Source organism: Quercus lobata, chromosome 11, assembly GCF_001633185.2.
Source record: "Quercus lobata isolate SW786 chromosome 11, ValleyOak3.0 Primary Assembly, whole genome shotgun sequence".
NCBI classification, from domain to species: Eukaryota; Viridiplantae; Streptophyta; class Magnoliopsida; order Fagales; family Fagaceae; genus Quercus; species Quercus lobata.
Window position 1 is genome coordinate 22,628,014 of NC_044914.1, and position 20,067 is coordinate 22,648,080.

The 20,067-nt window shown below is 35.7% G+C and overlaps 1 protein-coding gene across 1 annotated transcript; it reads right to left on the bottom strand.

Annotated features, from left to right (window-relative positions):
• Positions 1 to 9,277: 9,277 nt before the first annotated feature.
• On the bottom strand, positions 9,278 to 15,698 carry LOC115969250 (ABC transporter G family member 11-like). Its single transcript, XM_031088859.1, has 8 exons — positions 15,339 to 15,698; positions 13,851 to 13,930; positions 11,613 to 12,083; positions 11,427 to 11,513; positions 10,872 to 10,997; positions 10,554 to 10,748; positions 10,237 to 10,323; positions 9,278 to 10,060 (listed from the first exon to the last, which is right to left on the bottom strand). The coding sequence occupies exons 1-8, from the start codon at positions 15,631 to 15,633 to the stop codon at positions 9,374 to 9,376; spliced, it is 2,028 nt and encodes a 675-aa protein (XP_030944719.1). The 5' UTR covers positions 15,634 to 15,698; the 3' UTR covers positions 9,278 to 9,373.
• Between the last annotated feature and the right edge of the window lie 4,369 nt (positions 15,699 to 20,067).

Consider the following 20,067-nt stretch of genomic DNA (forward strand, 5'->3'; position numbering starts at 1 on the left):
TACCATCTTCACCTACTGCCACTTGTTGGAAAAGCACAGAAAAATGAAAGATGGAGCTAACTTGTGATTCTGGTCTTAGAAACCAGCCAAGTTGCTGTTTGTTCCGAACCACTGCTTCTGCTGGAAGACCAAGCAATTGGAAAGAGACTACAGGAGCCCTGAGGTTAGGAACAGGTGTGTCTGCTGGACTTGGATTTCCTGGCCAACCAAGTCCAAGGAAACATGGAACCAAAATGCAGACCTTGTTATGAGTAATTTTATGGGCAAATGCGGTCATTAAGGGGGGAAACAAAACTTGCTTGGATCTCAAAACTGCAATGATGTTGTTAATAGGGTTTCGACCGAACCATGGGAGGGTTGATCTCAAACCGATTATGAAGCAAAATCGGTTGCTAGGTGTTGAGAATGATGAGGTCATAGTGAGAAATGGTTGTGAAAAGGAGGATTTGAAAATCTGTAAGAGGCAAATCTTCATTTCATGATTCAGTGTTTTTTTTTTTGGATGATTTTTTGATGAGTTTTTTTTTGCAGACCTTGTTATGAGTAATTTTATGGGCAAATACGGTCATTAAGGGGGGAAACAAAACTTGCTTGGATCTCAAAACTGCAATGATGTTGTTAATAGGGTTTCGACCGAACCATGGGAGGGTTGATCTCAAACCGATTATGAAGCAAAATCGGTTGCTAGGTGTTGAGAATGATGAGGTCATAGTGAGAAATGGTTGTGAAAAGGAGGATTTGAAAATCTGAAAGAGGCAAATCTTCATTTCATGATTCAGTGTTTTTTTTTTTGGATGAGTTTTTGATGAACCCGGCCCTCCTATTTATAGTAGAGAGATGAAGAATGATAGGTAGGTAGTTAAGAATGGTAGTTGAGAATTTTTGGTGAGAACGGTAGGTGGGAATGGTAGGCACCGAACGGGAATGGTAAGTTGGAGATTGGTAGGCACCGAACGGGAATAGCAGATTGAACTAATGACCTAGTGTAATTTCAAGACACACTTGTGAGAGTTCATTTGTACTTTGAAAGGCAAGTCTTGATGAAATCTGGAGAATACCCTGCAGGGATCCCAATTAAATGGATGAATCTCAAATTTTGTTCTTGAGGACCTAAGTTTTGAACACTTGGAATTGAGTCATTTTTGCAATTTTCGAGTCTCAAATGACAGAACGGACTCCAAAACCGAAATGTACTCGAAAAATTGAGTGGGACAGGTCCGTTTTGAAAATTTTGACTTTCTAGTCAACATTTGCACGAAAGTCAACTTTTTTTTTGGAAATTGGACATTTGCACAATTTCTGAGCTTCGAATGAAGAAACGGGTCCCAAAATCGGAATGTACTCGAAAAATTGAGTGGGACAGGTCCGTTTTGAAAATGTTGACTTTCTGGTCAAGGTCAAAAGTCCGCTTGGTCAAAGCATTTTCTTTTTTTTTTTTTTTTTTTTTTTTTTTTGGTTCGGTTCGGACCGGGTCAGATTTCCGGGTCTGTCCGAGTTGAATCTGGACAAACGGGTCAGCAATGGATGACGTCATCCATGACGTCACAGCGCTGAGGGCACGTGCGGCTCGTGTGGCATGTGTGGCACGTGTGGCACGTGCGAGCGCTGGCTGTGCTTATCGGCGCGTGAAGCTGATGGCAGCGCCGCCAATCCTTTTGGCGGCCTGGGGTTTTGGGCCTAAAATTTTTGGGTTTTGTTGATCCAAGGCCGTAGAAGACCATGGTGCAATTAGTTTTCTAAAATCACGGGCAGATTTTCACAGATTTGAAAGACTAGGTCGTGGGTCGTCGCGAGTCCGGGGCAGCGCGTGGAGGCGCGTACAACCGTTTTTGGGCTTGAAATTTTTTGGCTTTGTAGATCGTGGGCCGATGGATCTAGTGATGGCACCCGTTTTGTGAAAATTTTCTCAAACTTGTGCAGATTTGTATGAGAAACCCGCGGGATGTTTAGGAGTTTGTGGCGGTGCGTGGTGGCTCCGTCGCTGAAGATCTTTCTGGGTTTTGTACATTAAAGTCCTTAGAAGATTTCTGTGGGTTGATTTTTTGTGAAATCCTGTCAGAAATTGTAGAAATCTGGAATGGGAGACCGCAGCCATTGTTGGAGTTGTTGCCACCTTGGTCTACTTTGGCGGTGGCTATTCTGACAATATTTTGACAACCTAGGCAGGGAGGGAACCACTCAGTGTCTCCGCTAGCCTATAACTTCTTGCCAGTCTAGCGTAACAATTTTTTTCTGACAGTATGCATTTTTGGACATTTACCATCTCCCTTTTTTTTTTTTAAGGTTCGGTGTAGTATTTTTTGAAAGTTGATATTTTTAACTACTTGGTCTTGTTTCTCCTTTTGTCTGTTAGTTTCAGAAATTTTCCTATATAAGGCCACCTGAGCCATGCATTGGGTTTGCACAAGCGTAGCCTTCAGTAACTAACATAATATTGTAAGTGTAGAGAAGCCATGCATTGAGTTTGCACATGCGTAGCCTTCAGTAGCTAACATAATATTGTGAGTGCAGAGAAACCATGCATTAAGTTTGCACATGCGTAGCCTTCAGTAACTAACATAATATTGTGAGCGCAGAGAAACCATGCCTTTTTTTTTTTTTTTGACATGCTTTACTTGGACTGACTTCACTTTACTCTTTTTTTTTTTTTTTATATTTTTTTTTTATAGAAACTTGCTTCTTGATATGGTGTACTTCAGAGATATTTCCTCGTCTGGCAAGAAGTATCTTGTTATTTCAAAAGATCAAGATGATGTAACTGAGAAAGGATTATCATTGCTCGTTGAGAAACCCGTTATTGGTCGATTCTCACCAGCATGGTCGAAGCAGAATGATCTTGATGACATTGTTGAGTGGACGTATGACACTTCCCAAAATCCTGATTCTCCTTCTAGAGCATGGTCCTTACGTACTTCCCTCCACAAGAATACCACTGAGTCAGGTCCTTTAAGGACTCTTGGCCGCCGCATCATTTCCGGCGAAACACGTTGGGGCACAATTTTCAGAACCAATGGCGAGTTTGGATATACACCCTACTATTGGGAATGGCTTGAAGATGTACTCTCTTGTAGCAAGAAGACTCTTATCAAGGCCCAGATTTTTGAAGCGGTTCTTGCATCTTTATATACATATGATAGAAATAATGACATCATACGTGCATTTTGTGAAGCATGGTGCCCGGACACCAATACACTTCATACCCTGCTGGGTGAGATGTCCATCTCTCTTTGGGACCTACATCGTCTAGGTGGACTTGCCATCACTGGTAGCTTTTATGATGAAGTTGTCCCTTGTTACAAGGAAATGGCAGGATGTGATGAGAAAGGCAGATTCCTTCCAAAGAGTTGTGAATATCTGTTTGCCGCTTTTTATCAACTTCATAATGAGAAAGAAGGTAAGCCATATGTTTCGGTAAATGACTGGATCAAATTCTGGTTTAGAGGGGATCCAAGATACATGAAACCACCTCCTCGAAGGCCAAAGAGATCGTGTCGTCCTAAGCAGACTTACAATCCTGACGGTTCATTTGGTAAGGCCCGTGCATGGTCTTCAAATGAGAAAGGTGCCTTTACAGACCTTGAAGTTCAAGAAGGACTATGTGAAGAAACTTACTTGGCTGCCCTGTTATCTTGTTGGCTGTGCATATTTGTGCTACCAAGTGAAGATCTCAATACTATCCGTCCAGGAACATTCAAGGTTGCAAGCCTTATGGCTATTGGTAGGCCTTTCAGTCTTGCCATACCTGTTCTTACTAGCCTTTATCGCGATTTAAATAGGCTTGCTCGTTCTCCTGTTGTCAGTAGTTCAAAGGTATGCCTTCCCATGCATTACATTTATGGGTGGTTAGGCTACTACTTTGATACCCATCATGGAGTCAAATTGGAAGTCATCGGGCCAAAGATGGTTAGACTTTCTGGTGCAGGGGGGGGGCTAGATATTATGACGAATATGAAGCCCGAAGGTTGATTCAAGGAAACCGCATGCTGTGGGGTGCCAATTTGCTTGTTAAGAATGCGAATGAAACTTTTGAAGACAGTGGAAATCTTTCTCGTACTTCACTGGCACACTTCATCAGTATTCGGTCATCTTACTTGTCTATGCGGCAAGATGGTCATTTCATCATAGAACCCTATAGCCCTTGTCGATTCAGTCGTCAATTTGGACTTTGTCAAAGCATTGTAGGCGGTATAAAGAAAGACATCCGTCATGCTTCTTTGGATGAAGTCTTAGAACTTTGGAGATCATGCACCAAGTCTAAGACCATGTCGCAAGCATTCTTCCCAACTCCTCCATCAAACTTAAAGCACCACACTACTCAAAGTTATAAGCGTTGGTGGAATAGCACGCATGGGACATACCTTGAAGATGGTATAGCATCTTTGATTTCAAGCAAATGTCCTCCTTTACCAAGCACGAAGATGGGTCAAACAAACCATAATAAGAATGTCAATGGAGGGGGTATTCAATTGTCTGACGATCACATTACATGTGTTGTTCAGAAATCTGTGACTGACAAGGCTCAATTTGTAGAGCCACAAGACGCCACAGTAAGACCGAAGATGCCTCCTTTTCTTGTTGAAGGGCCTCCAAGGGTGTGCATGGCATCTAGTGAAAAGATGGACTCATATCTTGAAAAAGTGAGTGAGAGCAGTGACAAGGAGTGTCATCGGAGGCGGGCTAAGAAAAAGCTGAAATTGATAACCCCTAGTGAACCCGATTTTGTTGAAGGGACCTCCTATGCCTTTGAACACGTTGAAGTTGCTGCAGATCAAGTATTTTATATTATTCTACTCTTTTTTTTTTTAGTCTTTATATACGTACATTTCTTTTTTTTCTTTTTGATGTAACGTATTCTTGATTGCAGCCTGGGCGACAAGCCTTAAACACAATCAATAGCGATAAGGTGACCTTTATTGATAGTGAAACTTCAATTTCCGGCCCACGATCTATTGCCATATCAATGGGAAAGGTAACTCAGATGCCTAGCACTAAATTTATGGAGAGGACTGTGAGTTTTGATATCCTTGAAGATTCTGTTTATCGTGCCGAAGATGTGATTCTGAAAAATCGCATCGACCTTGCATTGAACCTTTGGAAAAGTCTTCAGCAAAGGATTGCTAGGACCCCTTTTGAGAAGGCCCCTTCACTTATGGGAGAAGCTCAAAAGATTTTTGATGCCATAGCAGCTAATAAAGCTATTGATCCATCACCATTGCAAGGCTTAGTTGCTGATTATTTTGAGAAGGCCAGAAGTTTTGAATCACTTCAATCCTGCTTTTCTACAAGTGTGATGTCTGAGCAACGCGACAAGTAATTGACAGATTGTAACTTTCGTCTTGCTGAGCAGTCAACTATAAAGAATGAACTGTTAGCATGTGGCAAAACACTTAGGGGTGGACTGGCGAGTGTTGAAGCTAGGATAGTGGAGCTGCAAGAAGAACTGGAACATCTATCCAATCGCAAGAAAGATCTCGAAGCTTTGAACCAAGGGCTGGAGACAGCACGTGATGAGTTAGAGAATTACAATTGGAAATACTGACCTGTACTTGTAGTCAATAATCATTGTAGCATCTTCCTTTTGCTTTCTTTGTTGTAGAAATTTCATGTCTTTCTTTCCAGCTAATAAAATCAGTTCTCTTTGCATCACTCGTTTATCTAATTTCTCCACCACTGCCTCCACTTTTTTTTTTTTTTTTTTTTTTTTTGCATGTGACTGGACTCAGTAAATAATACTAAGTTGCCTACGTACCTTGTTTAAGGGATCAAGTCATCACGTAGTTCAAAAGATTTTTGTTTTTTTTTTTTTGATGATTTTGTTGTTGTTGTTGTTGTGTTTTTGCAAAAAAGGGGGCGCAGTGTGTAATAGTGGGTATCACCACTAATCGAACCCGAGACCTTGGCCTCAAGGGAGACACGGGCGTCCAACCGCTACGCCACACTCGCAATTGGTGACATGGAGTGGGATTAATTTCTCCTTATTGGTACACTTTCAAGGGTAATGGAAAGACATCATGTACTCTTGCAGCGCTATAGTGGGTAGTTTAAGCTCTTATCGAGGAGCAATTCTTGATTTTCAAGTGTAGAAGTGTTTAAGGAACTTCCCATTGATGGGGCCGATCCTTATGCCATCATCATTGTCGATCAACTTGTGAGCTCCAATGGTGTTTGCCCCCTGCTTGAGAGTTGGAAGTACATCACAAGCAACGGTCACATGGTTTGACCCAACAACTTCATTGAAGTTTAGATCAATCTTGTTTTCTTTGGCAAACTTCATGATTTGTTCTTTGAAGACGAAGCATTTTTGTATTGGGTGGCCAATGATGCGATGATATTTGCAGTAGTTAGGGTCATCAACTTTCCCCATGTCTTCTGGTCGCTTGCATTCTGACAATTCAATTAGCTTCAATTGCAATAGTTGTTCTAAGATGTTTGGCACATCTTCATCGGGGAACAGATATACTTTTTGCTCACGTTCCTTAAAGGTCAGGCGACGCACTTCATTCTTTTGCCACCCTTCAAACTGTTCTTCATTTGCCTTTGCTCCTCTTCTTGGAACCTTAACTACGACAGTGTTAACAACCATTGGGTCTTTGAGGTTGGCTTTTGCATTCCTGTCATTCCTCCTTACTTCCTTTATGCTTTCCTCAAGTATGGGAGGGTTTGTACTTCCGCGGCTAGCAATGCTCAACTCCATGTCATGGGCACAAGTTGCTAACTCTTCAAATGTTCGGGGCTTTATCCCTTGAAGGATGTAAAGAAGTTCCCAATGCATGCCTTGGATGCACATTTCTACAGCAGATATTTCAGAAAGTCTATCCTTGCAATCTAGACTCAAAGAACGCCACCGATTGATATAATCAACGACGGGCTCATCCTGCCACTGTTTAGTATTGGTAAGTTCCATCATGCCTACCGTACGTCGTGTGCTGTAGAATCGGTTGAGAAACTCTCTTTCTAGTTGTTCCCAACTGTTGATTGACTCAGGTTCTAAGTCTGTATACCAATCAAAGGCATTTCCCTTGAGCGAACGAACAAATTGCTTTACAAGGAGGCTTTCTTGAGTCCCTGCGTTCTCACAAGTTTCTACAGAGTGAGCAATGTGTTGCTTAGGATTTCCTTTGCCATCAAACTGCAAGAACTTGGGGGGTTGATACCCATTTGGCATTCTCATGTTGTCGATGCGCTTTGTGTAAGGTTTTGAATATGTAAGAGAACTTGTAGAAGAACCTCCATATTGTGCTCGGATGGTATTTGTTATCATGTCTTGTAATTGTTGGACTGACAACAAAGCAACCGAAGTAGATTGTTCTCGTCGGGGAGTGTTTTCAATTTCTCTCCCTTCGTCATCCTTCGTAGATGTGAATTTATGACCATGGCTTGATTCACCAAGATCTTGTACTTCGAGTTTGTTCATCAAAGTTGCAATTTAGAGGTCCTTATCTTCAAGTGCTTTTGTGAGAAGGACAACCCTTTGTTCCATTTCGGCCATCTTTTCTTTCATGGTAAAGGTGTTAGTCATCATGACTGACACAACTTCCCAAGATGATGGAGAAGAAAGTGATTTGATGTGAGCACATGGAATCTCATCTTTTGGGTTCCCTTTGATGGGAGAGAAATCGTGCGACCAACTTCTTATGTAGGAAGAAGGGGATTTGCCCCCATACTTGAGGTGTTCCAAGGTGGAGATGTCCTTGTTGATGACCTTGTTTCTTGTAAGAGGGTCTAAGGAGATGATTGTCTGGACCTTGGCTTCCTTGGTTGATTGAGATTGAAGTTGATTATTTGCTTTAGGTTGGCTACAATTGATTGCACCAATGCAGTTGTTGGTAGTAGCCGTACCAAGTCTAATTGAAGTAGCTATTGTTGAAGCTTGAATGTTCTTGCTAGAGGCCATTGAAGTTGGTAGCAAGGTGATGTTGATTTCTTTCTTTGAAGGAGAATGAGATGAGAGGCAGAGATGTCCCACCTGGCGTGCCAGAATTTATAAGCGACTAAATTTCTAGTTTGAAATAAATCAAACAAGTAAAATAGTTTCACAAATGCGAATTTGTATTTATGATTGTGTGGTACAATTCTCTGTGATTACAAAAGAGTTATCCTTTGATTCGATCTCCTTAAAAGACTTTGTTGATTGGATTTGTGGTAATGTGATTTTGATTCGAACACCCAATATACTTCAATTTGGCTGAAGAATGGATCGAAGATCTTTGGAACAGAATTACAATGAATCTTTGGCTATGAGCTTGTTGGAAATCCCTTGTTCTTCACGTTCTTCGTGTTCTTCGTGTGTTCTTTGTCTTCGAAAGTTTGTGGTGGAAGTTCTTCGGTGCTTTAGAGGCTTGAATCAGTGGAGCTTCACTGATTTGTGGTTGTTTGAGGTTTCTGGAGGCTTTTGAGCTTGATTCCAGTGAACTTTGAGATCTAGGCAGATAGTTTGGATGATTCTGCTTCGAATGTTCTTTGTATATGAAGATTTGTGGTGGAAGTTCTTCGGGGCTTTAGAGGCTTGAATCCGTAGAGCTTCACTGATTTGTGATTTGATGATGTTTTCGGACCTTTGAGCTTGATTCCCGCAAACTTTTGGATCTAGGCAGATGATTTGGATGATTCTGCTTCGAATGCTCTTCGATTTTGGGGTTAAAGTTCTTGAAGTTCCTGGAGGCTTCAGGGCTTGATTCCAGCAGAGCTTTTTTCACTTCTGAATCCTGATCCCCCCAAATGTCTCAGGAAGGCTTCTATTTATAGGAGTTTGGGGGTGGGTGAGCGACACGTGGCGGAGCTTGATTGGTGACACATGTCACAGCCTGATTGGTCCGCTTAAGTCATCGCTTACACGTGCGAGGTTGCTTGAGTCATCGCTTACACGTGCGAGGCTGCTTGAGTCATCGCTTATACGTGCAAGGCTGCTTGAGTCATCGCTTACACGTGCGCTGATGCGTGATTGGTTTTTGGATGACACTTGGTAAATTTCTATTGGCTTCTGAATAGTGATAGCAAAACCTAGCAGCAGTACGTGGTGCTTTGTAATTGGCTGTATTTTGTGGATTTGATAATGTGACGTGTCAGCTTGTGATAGGTCGGGAATTTTCCCTCTCTACAAACTGTTACACACATTTTCTGATCAACGGAAATGTTTTACGTTTGACAAGTTTTTATAAGGAAGCAAATGTTGGAAAATGCTTAATATGTTTTCTAAATAGCATTTCACAACGAAACAAACAGAGCCTACATCAACTTTTCTGTAAATTTTTGAAAGATAGTTTAAGAACCTATAACATTACCAATCAAACCAGTCTTATTTCTTTCGAAAAGAAAAGGCAGAACTTCACATAGATTGTTGTCAAGTAGAATCCATTATGCTAAAAATCCTGCACTAGATCATCTCTCTATGTAAGGGTGTAGAAGAAGGATTCACTGTAACTTGTGTATTTTGCTTAGGAGGCATTGAAATGAAAGCCTTAATCATAGGCTTGACCTTTTCATTAGCCTTGATGATGCCCAAAAACATAAGTCGATAAAAAGCTATCATCCCTAGCAAGACGGCAAGATCGCCCCACTTAGAATAACCCATTTCGGCTTGCCACAAATCTCTCAAAATTTCTTCTCCAGTGATGATGGGCGGTCCTCCAGCTTTGTTATTGGGATATACTTCTCCTTCAAACTCATTCTTAAACATTCCTTGGTAAGCATACTTGTGAAAAGCAATCTCATGTAATGGGTATTTCCACAATGGTTTAGGTAGATCATTTGGCAATCTAAAGAAGCCACCAACTAATATCATTAGCCCTTGAATTCCAGCACCAGTTATTATGCCCATTAGGTAATTAGGCACTATACTCGCAACAACCATCATTAGGCTCTCAACCAACATCATACATGCAAATAGCACTAGAGCAAAGTACAAAAAATATTCATGTCCTTTGCGTAGTTCAGGCAAGTAATAAGCTATTGCTCCAGGAATAACTGAAACCAGTATCAAGTATGGCACTGCAGAGAGTGTGTTGCTAATAACAAATGCAGCAGCACCATAATGCCCATTTAATCTTTCTCGTTCAAATACCTAGGTTATGATTAGAGAAAGTTTATCAGTACTTATAATGCTAAAAAAACATATGAGCAACGAATATCAAGAGCATCTTATTTGAGCAAATTAAGCTTTTCAATAAGCCATTAGTGAAAGTACTAATCTGTATAAATTCAACCAACACTTTTGGACCACAAAATAAGTTAAAATACCTTCATGTCCTCCACAAAAGAAGGAAATCCACCAATGGCCATGAACGTTAGGAATGAAGCTATAAATGAAAGCAATGCACCTCTAGCCTGAGACAACCAAAATTACAATGTTTATCAATTTTAACATCCTCATAAGACCATGTCATACCATGTTAAGTTGCCGATTATTCCAAAAACTTAAATTGTTAGGAAATTATGAATTTAATCCTCTAATATGACATGCGAGAACGAAATCAATTTATACTTCTATTCTCGTTTGTCCAAATAGTATTATTTATAGTTTCTCTCTTTCCTGATTTTTTAAAATACTCTCTTACCTGAATTGAATCATAACTATGCCCAATATTGTGATACACGGTACCAAGGCCTAGACCTAATGCCATATAAATTGCTAGGCGCAACCAATAGTAGCCTAGGTCACGATACATGTTCACAAAAGATCTTCTCGTTAGAACAGAGCATTGAGTAAGAAAGCTAGCGTGGCTTCTCTTCGTCTCCAATTCTCCATGGTCCTGAAACCAAAGTAAATTTCAGTTAATTATTTTCCATTTCTCTGGTCATGTGATTGTCATCAATTTGTATACCATATTATGCAGAAATAACTTACACTATTAGGTAAATTATTACTTGCTCACCTGTTTATATATTTCAGCTACTTGTTTCCGTACTTGCTTGTACCTCTCTGATGATTTATACGAGCTTAGAAGTATCTCAATTGCTTCCTCTGTCGATATTGCTCCAGCTAAACCTTGTTCAACGTCCTACACAAAAATTTATAAGCTTCATAAGGTTTTCTTATTATTTTTATGTACTTCAAGGGATTTGAGTTCACGTTTGCAATGCATAATTTATCCTCTATATATATATATATATATATATATATTTTTTTTTTTTTAAATCTTTTTTTTGAAGGTGTCCTTAACCATCATCCGATGAATGAAGAGTATTGACATAAACGTGACAAGTGCAATTCATGCCATGTCACGAGTTTTATGTCAGAAAATGACATCAATTTCATGAATTTTCAATAAAGACCCGTTTAACAGTTTAAAAAAAAAAATATATATATGATGATTTTGAAATAAAGGTTAAAAGTTAAATACATAATGTACAATACAACCAAAATCAAATATAAAAGAATGGGATACTACTGGGACTAGTAAGGGTCTCCAAGGAAGGAAATGTCTTACCTGTTGGAAATCCTTGTTTATGGTTTTAAGGAAGTGATCAGATGGATTTTGGTGAGTGGGACAAGGGAAACCACTTAAAGTGAAAAACTGCATTGAATTGGAAGTAATTAGATTTGTTAATAACTTATTACAACTCTAATATGAATATATGGTACAAAAATATTAAGAAAATTTTCAATTATTTACCTCACTAGCTGCAGAAGCAGGACCAAAATATACAGTTCTACCTGAAGACAAGAGACAAAGATTGTGGAAGAGCTGAAAGACTTCACTGCTGGGTTGATGAATTGATGCAATAATGGTCCTTCCAATCCCATCTCTTTGGCCTAAGCCTGCAATTCTGCTCATTACATAATATGATGCTGCACTATCAAGCCCACTTGTTGGTTCATCAAGGAAGAGAAGCTTGGGGCGTGTTATGATCTCTATACAAATGCTAACTCTCCTCTTTTGCCCACCACTAAGGCCTTTGACTCCCCATCCCCCAATTCTTGTGTCCACTGCATCTTGCAAGCCCATCTCTTTTATTGTTGTTTCAGCTCTCTCCTTCTTCTCTGATTTTGACATGGAGTTGGGTAATTGCAGCTGAGCTGAGTAATACACGGCTTCTCTGACAGTTAAAGTCATCATTAATGTATCATCTTGTGTTACATATGCCTATGTTCAACAGAGTGTAAAAAGGAAAACAGTTAGAATAATATTCTGATCTTGTTGCATGTGTTACAACAAATGATTAAGTGCAATTTCCAAAGCTTTTAGGAGAAAGAACAATAATGATCTTGCAGTGTGTGTTTGTGTTTTGTAGCTCCAGTTGAGTTTCTCCAACTATTTTTATAAAAGAGGCAGGGTTTTTAATTGTTAACAATCATGGGCTGAAGTAATAATTAGACTAAATATTTTGATACTAAATATTGCGATAACTTTTACTGATTAACATAGGTATCATTATATAACCTGAGAAGATTAGAAAGGATTGATTTTATTATTATGTAATACACATTTAATTTTAATTAATATTATTCTTATGAAGAATTTGTTAGTATGTTCTTATATATGTTCACTAACATTGTCATTTTTGTATATTTAATAAAATATGGATTGGTTGGTGTGTATTTTATACTAAGCATCTATTGGACTCAATAGTGAATTAGTGATCATCATGTTTTGTTAATATTGGACCTTTTTTGTGTTGGTTATAGATGGCTTAATGGGACAAACTTGCATTTTGAGTGATCATAATAAAAAGGCCTCTATCCTTTACTAGTATTGGTCTGACCTTTTAAAATCAAATGTATTCTAATACTCTCTCTCACATACAAACACACACGCGTGCACACACATATATCACATAAAAACCATTGTTATATCACATTTGTGTTAGAGGTGGTTACTCAAAGATGGAATGAGAGAGTACAAGCGAAGAGGTGTAATTCACCCTCCAAACCATACATGGACATTCCATTCTTGACATTACAGGAAAGTGTGGCTTCTTCCTCTCATTCTCATAGAGGGCTCCTCATTAGTTGTGTTATACTTGTCTACCCCTTGTTATATGACAAATGTAAGCCTGTGATTCTTTAGTTTGTCATAAATCCAGTTACTCCTTTGATATATGCATTTTTAGTTCAAGTTTTTCCAATAAATTTTTATATTTTGAATTAAAACACGGCCAAAAAATTCAAAGATACAAAAATGATCTTCCAAACTGTACTGGTAGTGTTTTGGATCAATGATATTTTAAGTTAGGTAGAGCATAAGACCTTATGGTTTTTGGATGATCAACTAGGTACACTTTGCAAATCTAACATAATTAAAGATGGGAATATGGTGGATGGGGCCATTATGTCTTTCTTTCTTGGCCTAGACACATGCGGTATCATTTCCCTTTGCACTCAGCGGGTCCAATAACTTTTACTAATGCTTGCTTGCATGATACACACTCACCTATAAAAACCTTAAAATATGACTTGGTTTCCAACTACAATGACTTTACACTATTTGGGATAAAATTAAAGAAAGAAAGAAAAAGACTTCAATGCAACCGCGCACAACGCAATTGACTTGATAATCCAGTAGTATTTTTTGTGGGTACAGTTTAATCAAATGAAAAATATAACTTTCTCAAAAAAAAAAAAAATTGAAAAATATAAAATGATTTTTTAGAATATTAAAATTATTATCCGTTTTATTATTAAAAAATAACTACAAATTGACGTATTAATAAATATGATTGGTCTTACTTTAACAATTTAATAAAAACTGTCTAAATTACTTCTGTACCTAAAATAAATCTTTGATGTCTTGACGTAGTGGGAAAGAACAATTTTAATGGAACAAATATAATACATTTAAAATCATCATATTGTATTTATAAAAGAATGAGTACTAATGCTATTTTTGTTTTATATAACGTTCTTTTCATACCGATGTTCCGTAAGCAAGGGCCTTTTTACGACCATTAACCAGAATCTCTCCTCTTTGTCCTATGTTTGAACCCAACCTCCCTGCAATACGAAAAACACAACTTAGTTATAGTTTCACAGGCACTATTCTATATTTCTATAGTCACTATAACGCATGTATATACATGAAACCGTTTTGATCATAATCAAATGGAGCCCAACTGCAGGAGAAGAAACCTTTTATTGAGCTTAGAAAGAAACAAACGATTGTTAAAGATCACCCATCTCGAAGTTGAGAAGTAAAGGTTGGCTGTCAAACGCCAATGGAGCACTATAAAGAAAAGATATGAATGTTCAAAAGTAATTCCTTAGAAATTATATACTACCTTTTGTTGTTTATAGGCTCTTTACTCTATACCCTTTGCAAGCGTGGCCTAACATAATTTGGGGTTTAAGGCGAAAAATTTATGCGGGACTTTTGATATGTAAATATTAATTAAACAAAATTATTTAATACTAATTAAATTAAGGTTAATTTGATACATTAAATACATAAATAATACCTACTAGACTAAGGTTAATTTCATATAGAGAATTGAATATCATAGTTGAATTATAAATATTAATAAAAAGAAATAAAAATATATTGTGATTGAAAAATATACTTTATTTTGGATATAAGAGGATGCATAGTTAAATAAAGTTATAATCTAATTTTTAATTTTATATTTGATTTTAAGAGAGAGAGAGATAGATATTATTTGGTGTATAGTTTTGTAGGATATTAGTTTACAAAAATCAAAGTCTCAAACTATTAGGGGAGATTAATCTATAATTGATGATTTAACACATTTGCAACATCTTTTTGAAATATTTTAGGGTTTCAATTGAGTTAAGGCTCTATTGGTCTTGTACTTTGAGAGTCTTAATAGAAATGAAAAAGAAAAATGCGCTAATTAAAAGTACTATAAAATGTTTAAAATATAATGTGATATTGTCTCTCTTTGATGAACTGCATCAATTTAATTAATGAATGTTTATATCACGTTTTTTGTGATTAATAACATGGAAATTTGTAAGCCAATAATAAAGTTTGTATATCACTAATAAAAAAAATAGTACAACCTTTAGAAGATATATATAATATTATAAAAATTTGCGCCTTTAACTATGAAAAGTAAGGCTTTTTTTCCCAAGGAAAATTTTGTTTTTTGGTGGGGCCTTAGGCCTAAGCCTAACTTGCCTAGCCTTGAGCCAGCTTGCCCCTTTGAACATATTTTTTTAAAGTAATAATTATCCAAAAAGAAAACCCTACAAAAGTGACATAAATTAAAATTTGAAGTACTTGATGATTAATATTTCAAATTTTCTCATCCAGAGCAAGGAATTAGTACATGCAAATCACGCATGCACAAGAGAAAGAGAGAGAGTTCGTTATATTGTTTTAAAAGTTTTGACACGCACAACAAAACTTTTAGCTTATTGCTTTCAAAAAAGAGTTTGTTATTACCTGCTAATGTATCAAGAAGTGTAGACTTGCCACAACCAGAAGGACCCATTATAGCCAGAAGCTCCCCGGGCCGAGCATAACCATATAGGCCCTGAAGGATCGATTTGGTGCCACTTTTTTTATTGGATACTGTCACACACAGATCCTGCCATGTCAAGAAAACACCATCCTCCAGTTGAGTCCGAACCACCTTGTTTTTGCTTGGCAATCGATTAATGGTTTCCATTTCTAGTATTGCAGTATTGATTTCTGGGTTTGTGTTAGGTTGGAAAGTTGAGTGAATGAGAGAGGCCATGATCTAAGAGTAAGAGAGATTTAGTCTTAAGGCAGCTATGTATCTTCTCTACATGGAGAATCATTAGAAACTGGTTGCATATATATTCACCTGTTTACCAATTTGTCCTCAACATACTTATGATGCTTGGAAGCTTCTTAGAGTGATGTCACTAAAATGACATCATCTATTCATTAAGGAGGTGTTTTGAATATTCATTTCTTTTCCAATTTTTTTTTTAATTTTTTAAATGCCTCTATCTTTTTACTTTTCTATTTGAAACAAATTAAAAATATGTTTGATGCTATGTAATGATGATTACATGAAATAAGTTTTGTAAGAAATACAATAATTTGTAATGAAATAAATATGAATGGAACCATGAATTTGTAATTCACAAGTTATATTCCAAATTATTTTTTAAAAATACCTTTATACAATTATATTTATACTCATTGTTAGTCTTTCTTATTAGGTTTAAATCTCAATAAATGTTTTTTTTTAAAGAAATAATTAACAGCATCTCCCCCCCCCCCCCCCCCCCCAAAAAAAATCAAATTCTAATAAATGATAAATTCACCTTCTTGAATAAAATGATGATGTGCAAAACTCATTTCACTTTTTAAGTGTAGATAAATATATGAACGTTTTGAGTGAAATTATGGACATTGTGTGCATGAAGTGTACATTAACTAGAGATGGACCCAGGTGAGGGCCCAAGGAGGCTTGAACCCCTCGGGTACATTTTTTTTTCTTTTAGTTATAATATATTTCATTTTTGTAGTTGGGCCATTCTTCTCAATAAGCCTAAATAACAATTATCCAACCTAAAAACTTAATAAAAACATTCACAATGGTGTTGTATTTTAGCCAAAAAAAAAAAAAAAAAACTATTTTACCACCAAAGAACCAAAAAATCATGTGTTATTGGAAAAGTTAAAACTAAATTTTTTACAACTACAGTAAACTAGTATAAATATTAGTTGACTGTAGCAAGTTGTTAAAAATAAAATACAATATATTATTAAGATTATATCTCTTCCTTCAATTAAAAAACTCAAATTTGCTCGCTTCCTTTATTATTTTAATGAATTGTTTATATTATTTTAAATGAAGTGATAAAAAATAGAACATTTGATATTGGATGTATTGTAAAGTGAGGTGGTAAAATACATAAAGTAGCTTTTTGATGTGCTAATAGCTAAAATTTTTAGAACCACCACTATGAATGCTCTAACTTCCAAAAAAAAAAAAAAAAATCCTAACCAGCTTAATATTAAAAAAGAAATTATTTTATTTTTGTCTTTATGAGTAAATGATTGCATTTTAATGTATTTAAAAACAACAATTTTGAGTATTTATAAATTTTTAAAACTAAATGGATGCATATTTGGAGGGTTTTTTTTTTTTTTTTTTTTTTTTTTTTTTTTTTTTTTTCTATATTCTAGTCCCCGCTAGCTTAAAATCTTAGGTTTGTGCCTAACATTAACAATTTTTTTTTTTACATACTTTTTTTAATACATCAATTGTTGAGAGTGAGAAGAGGGAGATTTAAACCCTCAATGTCTTTGTTAGAAATACCAAAATGTGCTAATTGAGTTACAAATCTCTTCGATATATTAACAAGTGTGTGAGTGTGAGTTCAATTTTCCTATTGGTTGAAAGGGTTGCTTGCATGGGGAATTAAGAGGAAGAAATATACTAGTTATTTATTATGGCAATAAGGGTGCACTGCCCCTTGCGAAATTAGAGGATAGGCATATCCCTTTTCTTAAAATTCACACCAATGATAATGCTGTTAATATTTTGAGGTGTGAGTGTGTATATATATATTAATAAAACTTTTTTTTTTTCATTATTTATGACTTCTTTTGGAATCATGATAAATTAATACTTGTCCTAAAATGCGCATTACCTCTTAAAAATTCAATGTCTGGTATGGGATAATATTTCTCTCAATAAATAGACTCAAAATGTGAAATTTTTAACCATAAATTAGTGGTTGTGTATAAACATCTCCAAACTCATTATTACTTATTTTAATATCATAATAAATTATTATTTGTCTAAAAATATAAGCTACTATAAAAAGATGAATCTAAATACTTTTTGAAGCAAATACTAATACTAATAATAATAATAATAATAATAAAAAGAAGATGAATCTAATCACTTAATTGCTGGTTTAATAATCTAGTTATAGTGGAGTTATTAGGAAGAAATTAAGTCTGTTAAGCATTAGTTTTCGCGGACAGTTGTAGCAGCTACTAAAGCTCCAAAAGTTTGGTAGGAAATTGTGGAGATAAGGTTTTAGTGGTTGCTGCACTAGTCTTGGTCTTTAATCTTTATTCCTTGTATGGTCTTTGTCATTGCTTTGCCGCCTTAGAAATAAGAAACTAAGACTTGGAAAATTTTATGAGTTCCCACTATATACCTTGTTGTAAAAGTAAAAGTTTCTACTTCTTAACACGGTCATTGACAAGTTAATCAGTCCACATTCCTTTTGCTTTTGACTACTTTAATCTTAATTAGACTTAATTATGGACCTAACTGTACTCATGGTATAGAAATATCGAGGAAGCAAAATATATATTATCTTTCTTTGTGACATTACTGTTGACCTTGCTACAGTTGTTGATGACTCAAAAGTGTTGGTGGCCCAGATTCCTATAAGTTAGGATCAGGCTAGCATATTGTTTCTAGAAAGCTAATATAGTTGTGCTGATGCCTTAGACAGGAAAGGAGTTCTTCCACAAACCTCATCTTGCATTTTTATTCTCCTCCAACTTCTATTTTGCCTGCATTATCTTTTGGCATCTCTATTCTGTTTTGTGAGTACTGTATCTGTAACTTGGCATCTCTACGTACCATATGTAGTGGTGAATGCAATCCAATTTACCCCCAAATATATATATATATGATTATTTCTTTTCGTACCATCAAAAAAAAAAAAAAAAAAAAAATACTAGCACGGTACTTTGGTTGTTCAATATTTCTGGGATGATTATGGAAGCTTCTCTTTTCCCATCAAAGTTAGGCGTGAAAAAGCCAAAATGTCAGTTGTTAGAGGTGACTTCTACCGGAGGTCACCTAGAGGAATGGAGCCAGAAATTTCATATTTCTGATGCTTAGATTTTATTGGATTACACTACTTAAGTAATATTACATTGTTTAATTATATACTACGGTTGGACTTAGAAACTGGGGCAGCAGAACTTGTTCATGGGGTACAAATGAACCCCTGACTTAAAAAAAAAAATTTATTTATATATAAAAAAATTCTTTATTAGTTTATTTTATGCTTAAATTTTTTTTTTTTTTTTTTTTTTTTTTTTTTTTTTTTTTTTTTTGCATATATTGGCTGAAATCTTATACACCTTGTTATCAGTATAACCTAAAACTAAACAACAATTACACATTTAGTGTATTATTTATGTTAGTATGTAGTTGAAGAAAAAAAAATAGTAAATTTAGCAATTGTTCAAATATTTGATTAGTTAAATAGACATTTAGTGTAATATTTATGTATGGATGTGTGGGTTAAAAAATAATATAATGTCAATGGGTTGCATTTTGTCATTTTAGTTTAAAATATTTTTATAAAAATAATGAAAACTGCATAAAAATAAACAAATGTAATACAAACTTTAAAAAAAAATGGTCACACTTAGGCACATTGATAATAAATAATAAAAACTGATAATGATCTATCATGTAATGATTTAAAAATATGAAAATTCGTAGAAGTTGTAAAATTTCATATATTTGCATTTTTTTTATGACTTGATATATTCAAGTTTTTTTTTTTTTTTTTTTTTTTTTTTGTATAATTTAAATTTCTTAATGATCTCCTTAATGATCTCCTGAAAAAAAATTCCTAAAGCCACCACTGTTTAGAAGTCGTAATTGCGCCAAATGAATATCCTATTAATTGTCATTTGGTTGTACTAAATTGCAATAATTTTTTAGATTGAAACAAGCTTAATCATTCTTATCAACTTTTCCTCTACAACTTTGTCAATTATTTGGATAAACACAAAAGCTAACCGGTCGGTTTTGTAGTACACGAAATTACTCTACTACTAAAGCATTAGTGCCAAATGGATACAATATTAATTTACCAGTGGTGGAGCCAGAAAATATTCTCTGGGAGAGCAAGCTAAATATATATAACTAGTCGCTAACCCGTGCGATGCACGGGATTCTTTTTTAAAAAAATTAAAAAAAAAAACAATATTGCAATTATCATCTCCATAAAAATACATACCGGCCAAAAAGATTAATACCACTACCATAGGTCCATTGGCAATGAAGTTATTTTCATAGTTACATATATATTGTGAATAAACAAATAAACAAATTGCAATAATGATCGCAATCTTATTTTCATAATAAATAAATAGAATATAGTAACCAATGTCAAATTCTTTTGCTATGACTCAAAAAGAGTAGAGA

Coding starts and splice junctions, on each gene's coding strand:
- LOC115969250 (XM_031088859.1), bottom strand. CDS start 15,633: ATGGCCTCTCTCATTCACTCAACTTTCCAACCTAACACAAACCCAGAA. Junction 10,998..11,426: donor TAAACAAGGATTTCCAACAG/GTAAGACATTTC, acceptor ATTTTTGTGTAG/GACGTTGAACAAGGTTTAGC. Junction 10,749..10,871: donor TAGCTGAAATATATAAACAG/GTGAGCAAGTAA, acceptor CTTTGGTTTCAG/GACCATGGAGAATTGGAGAC.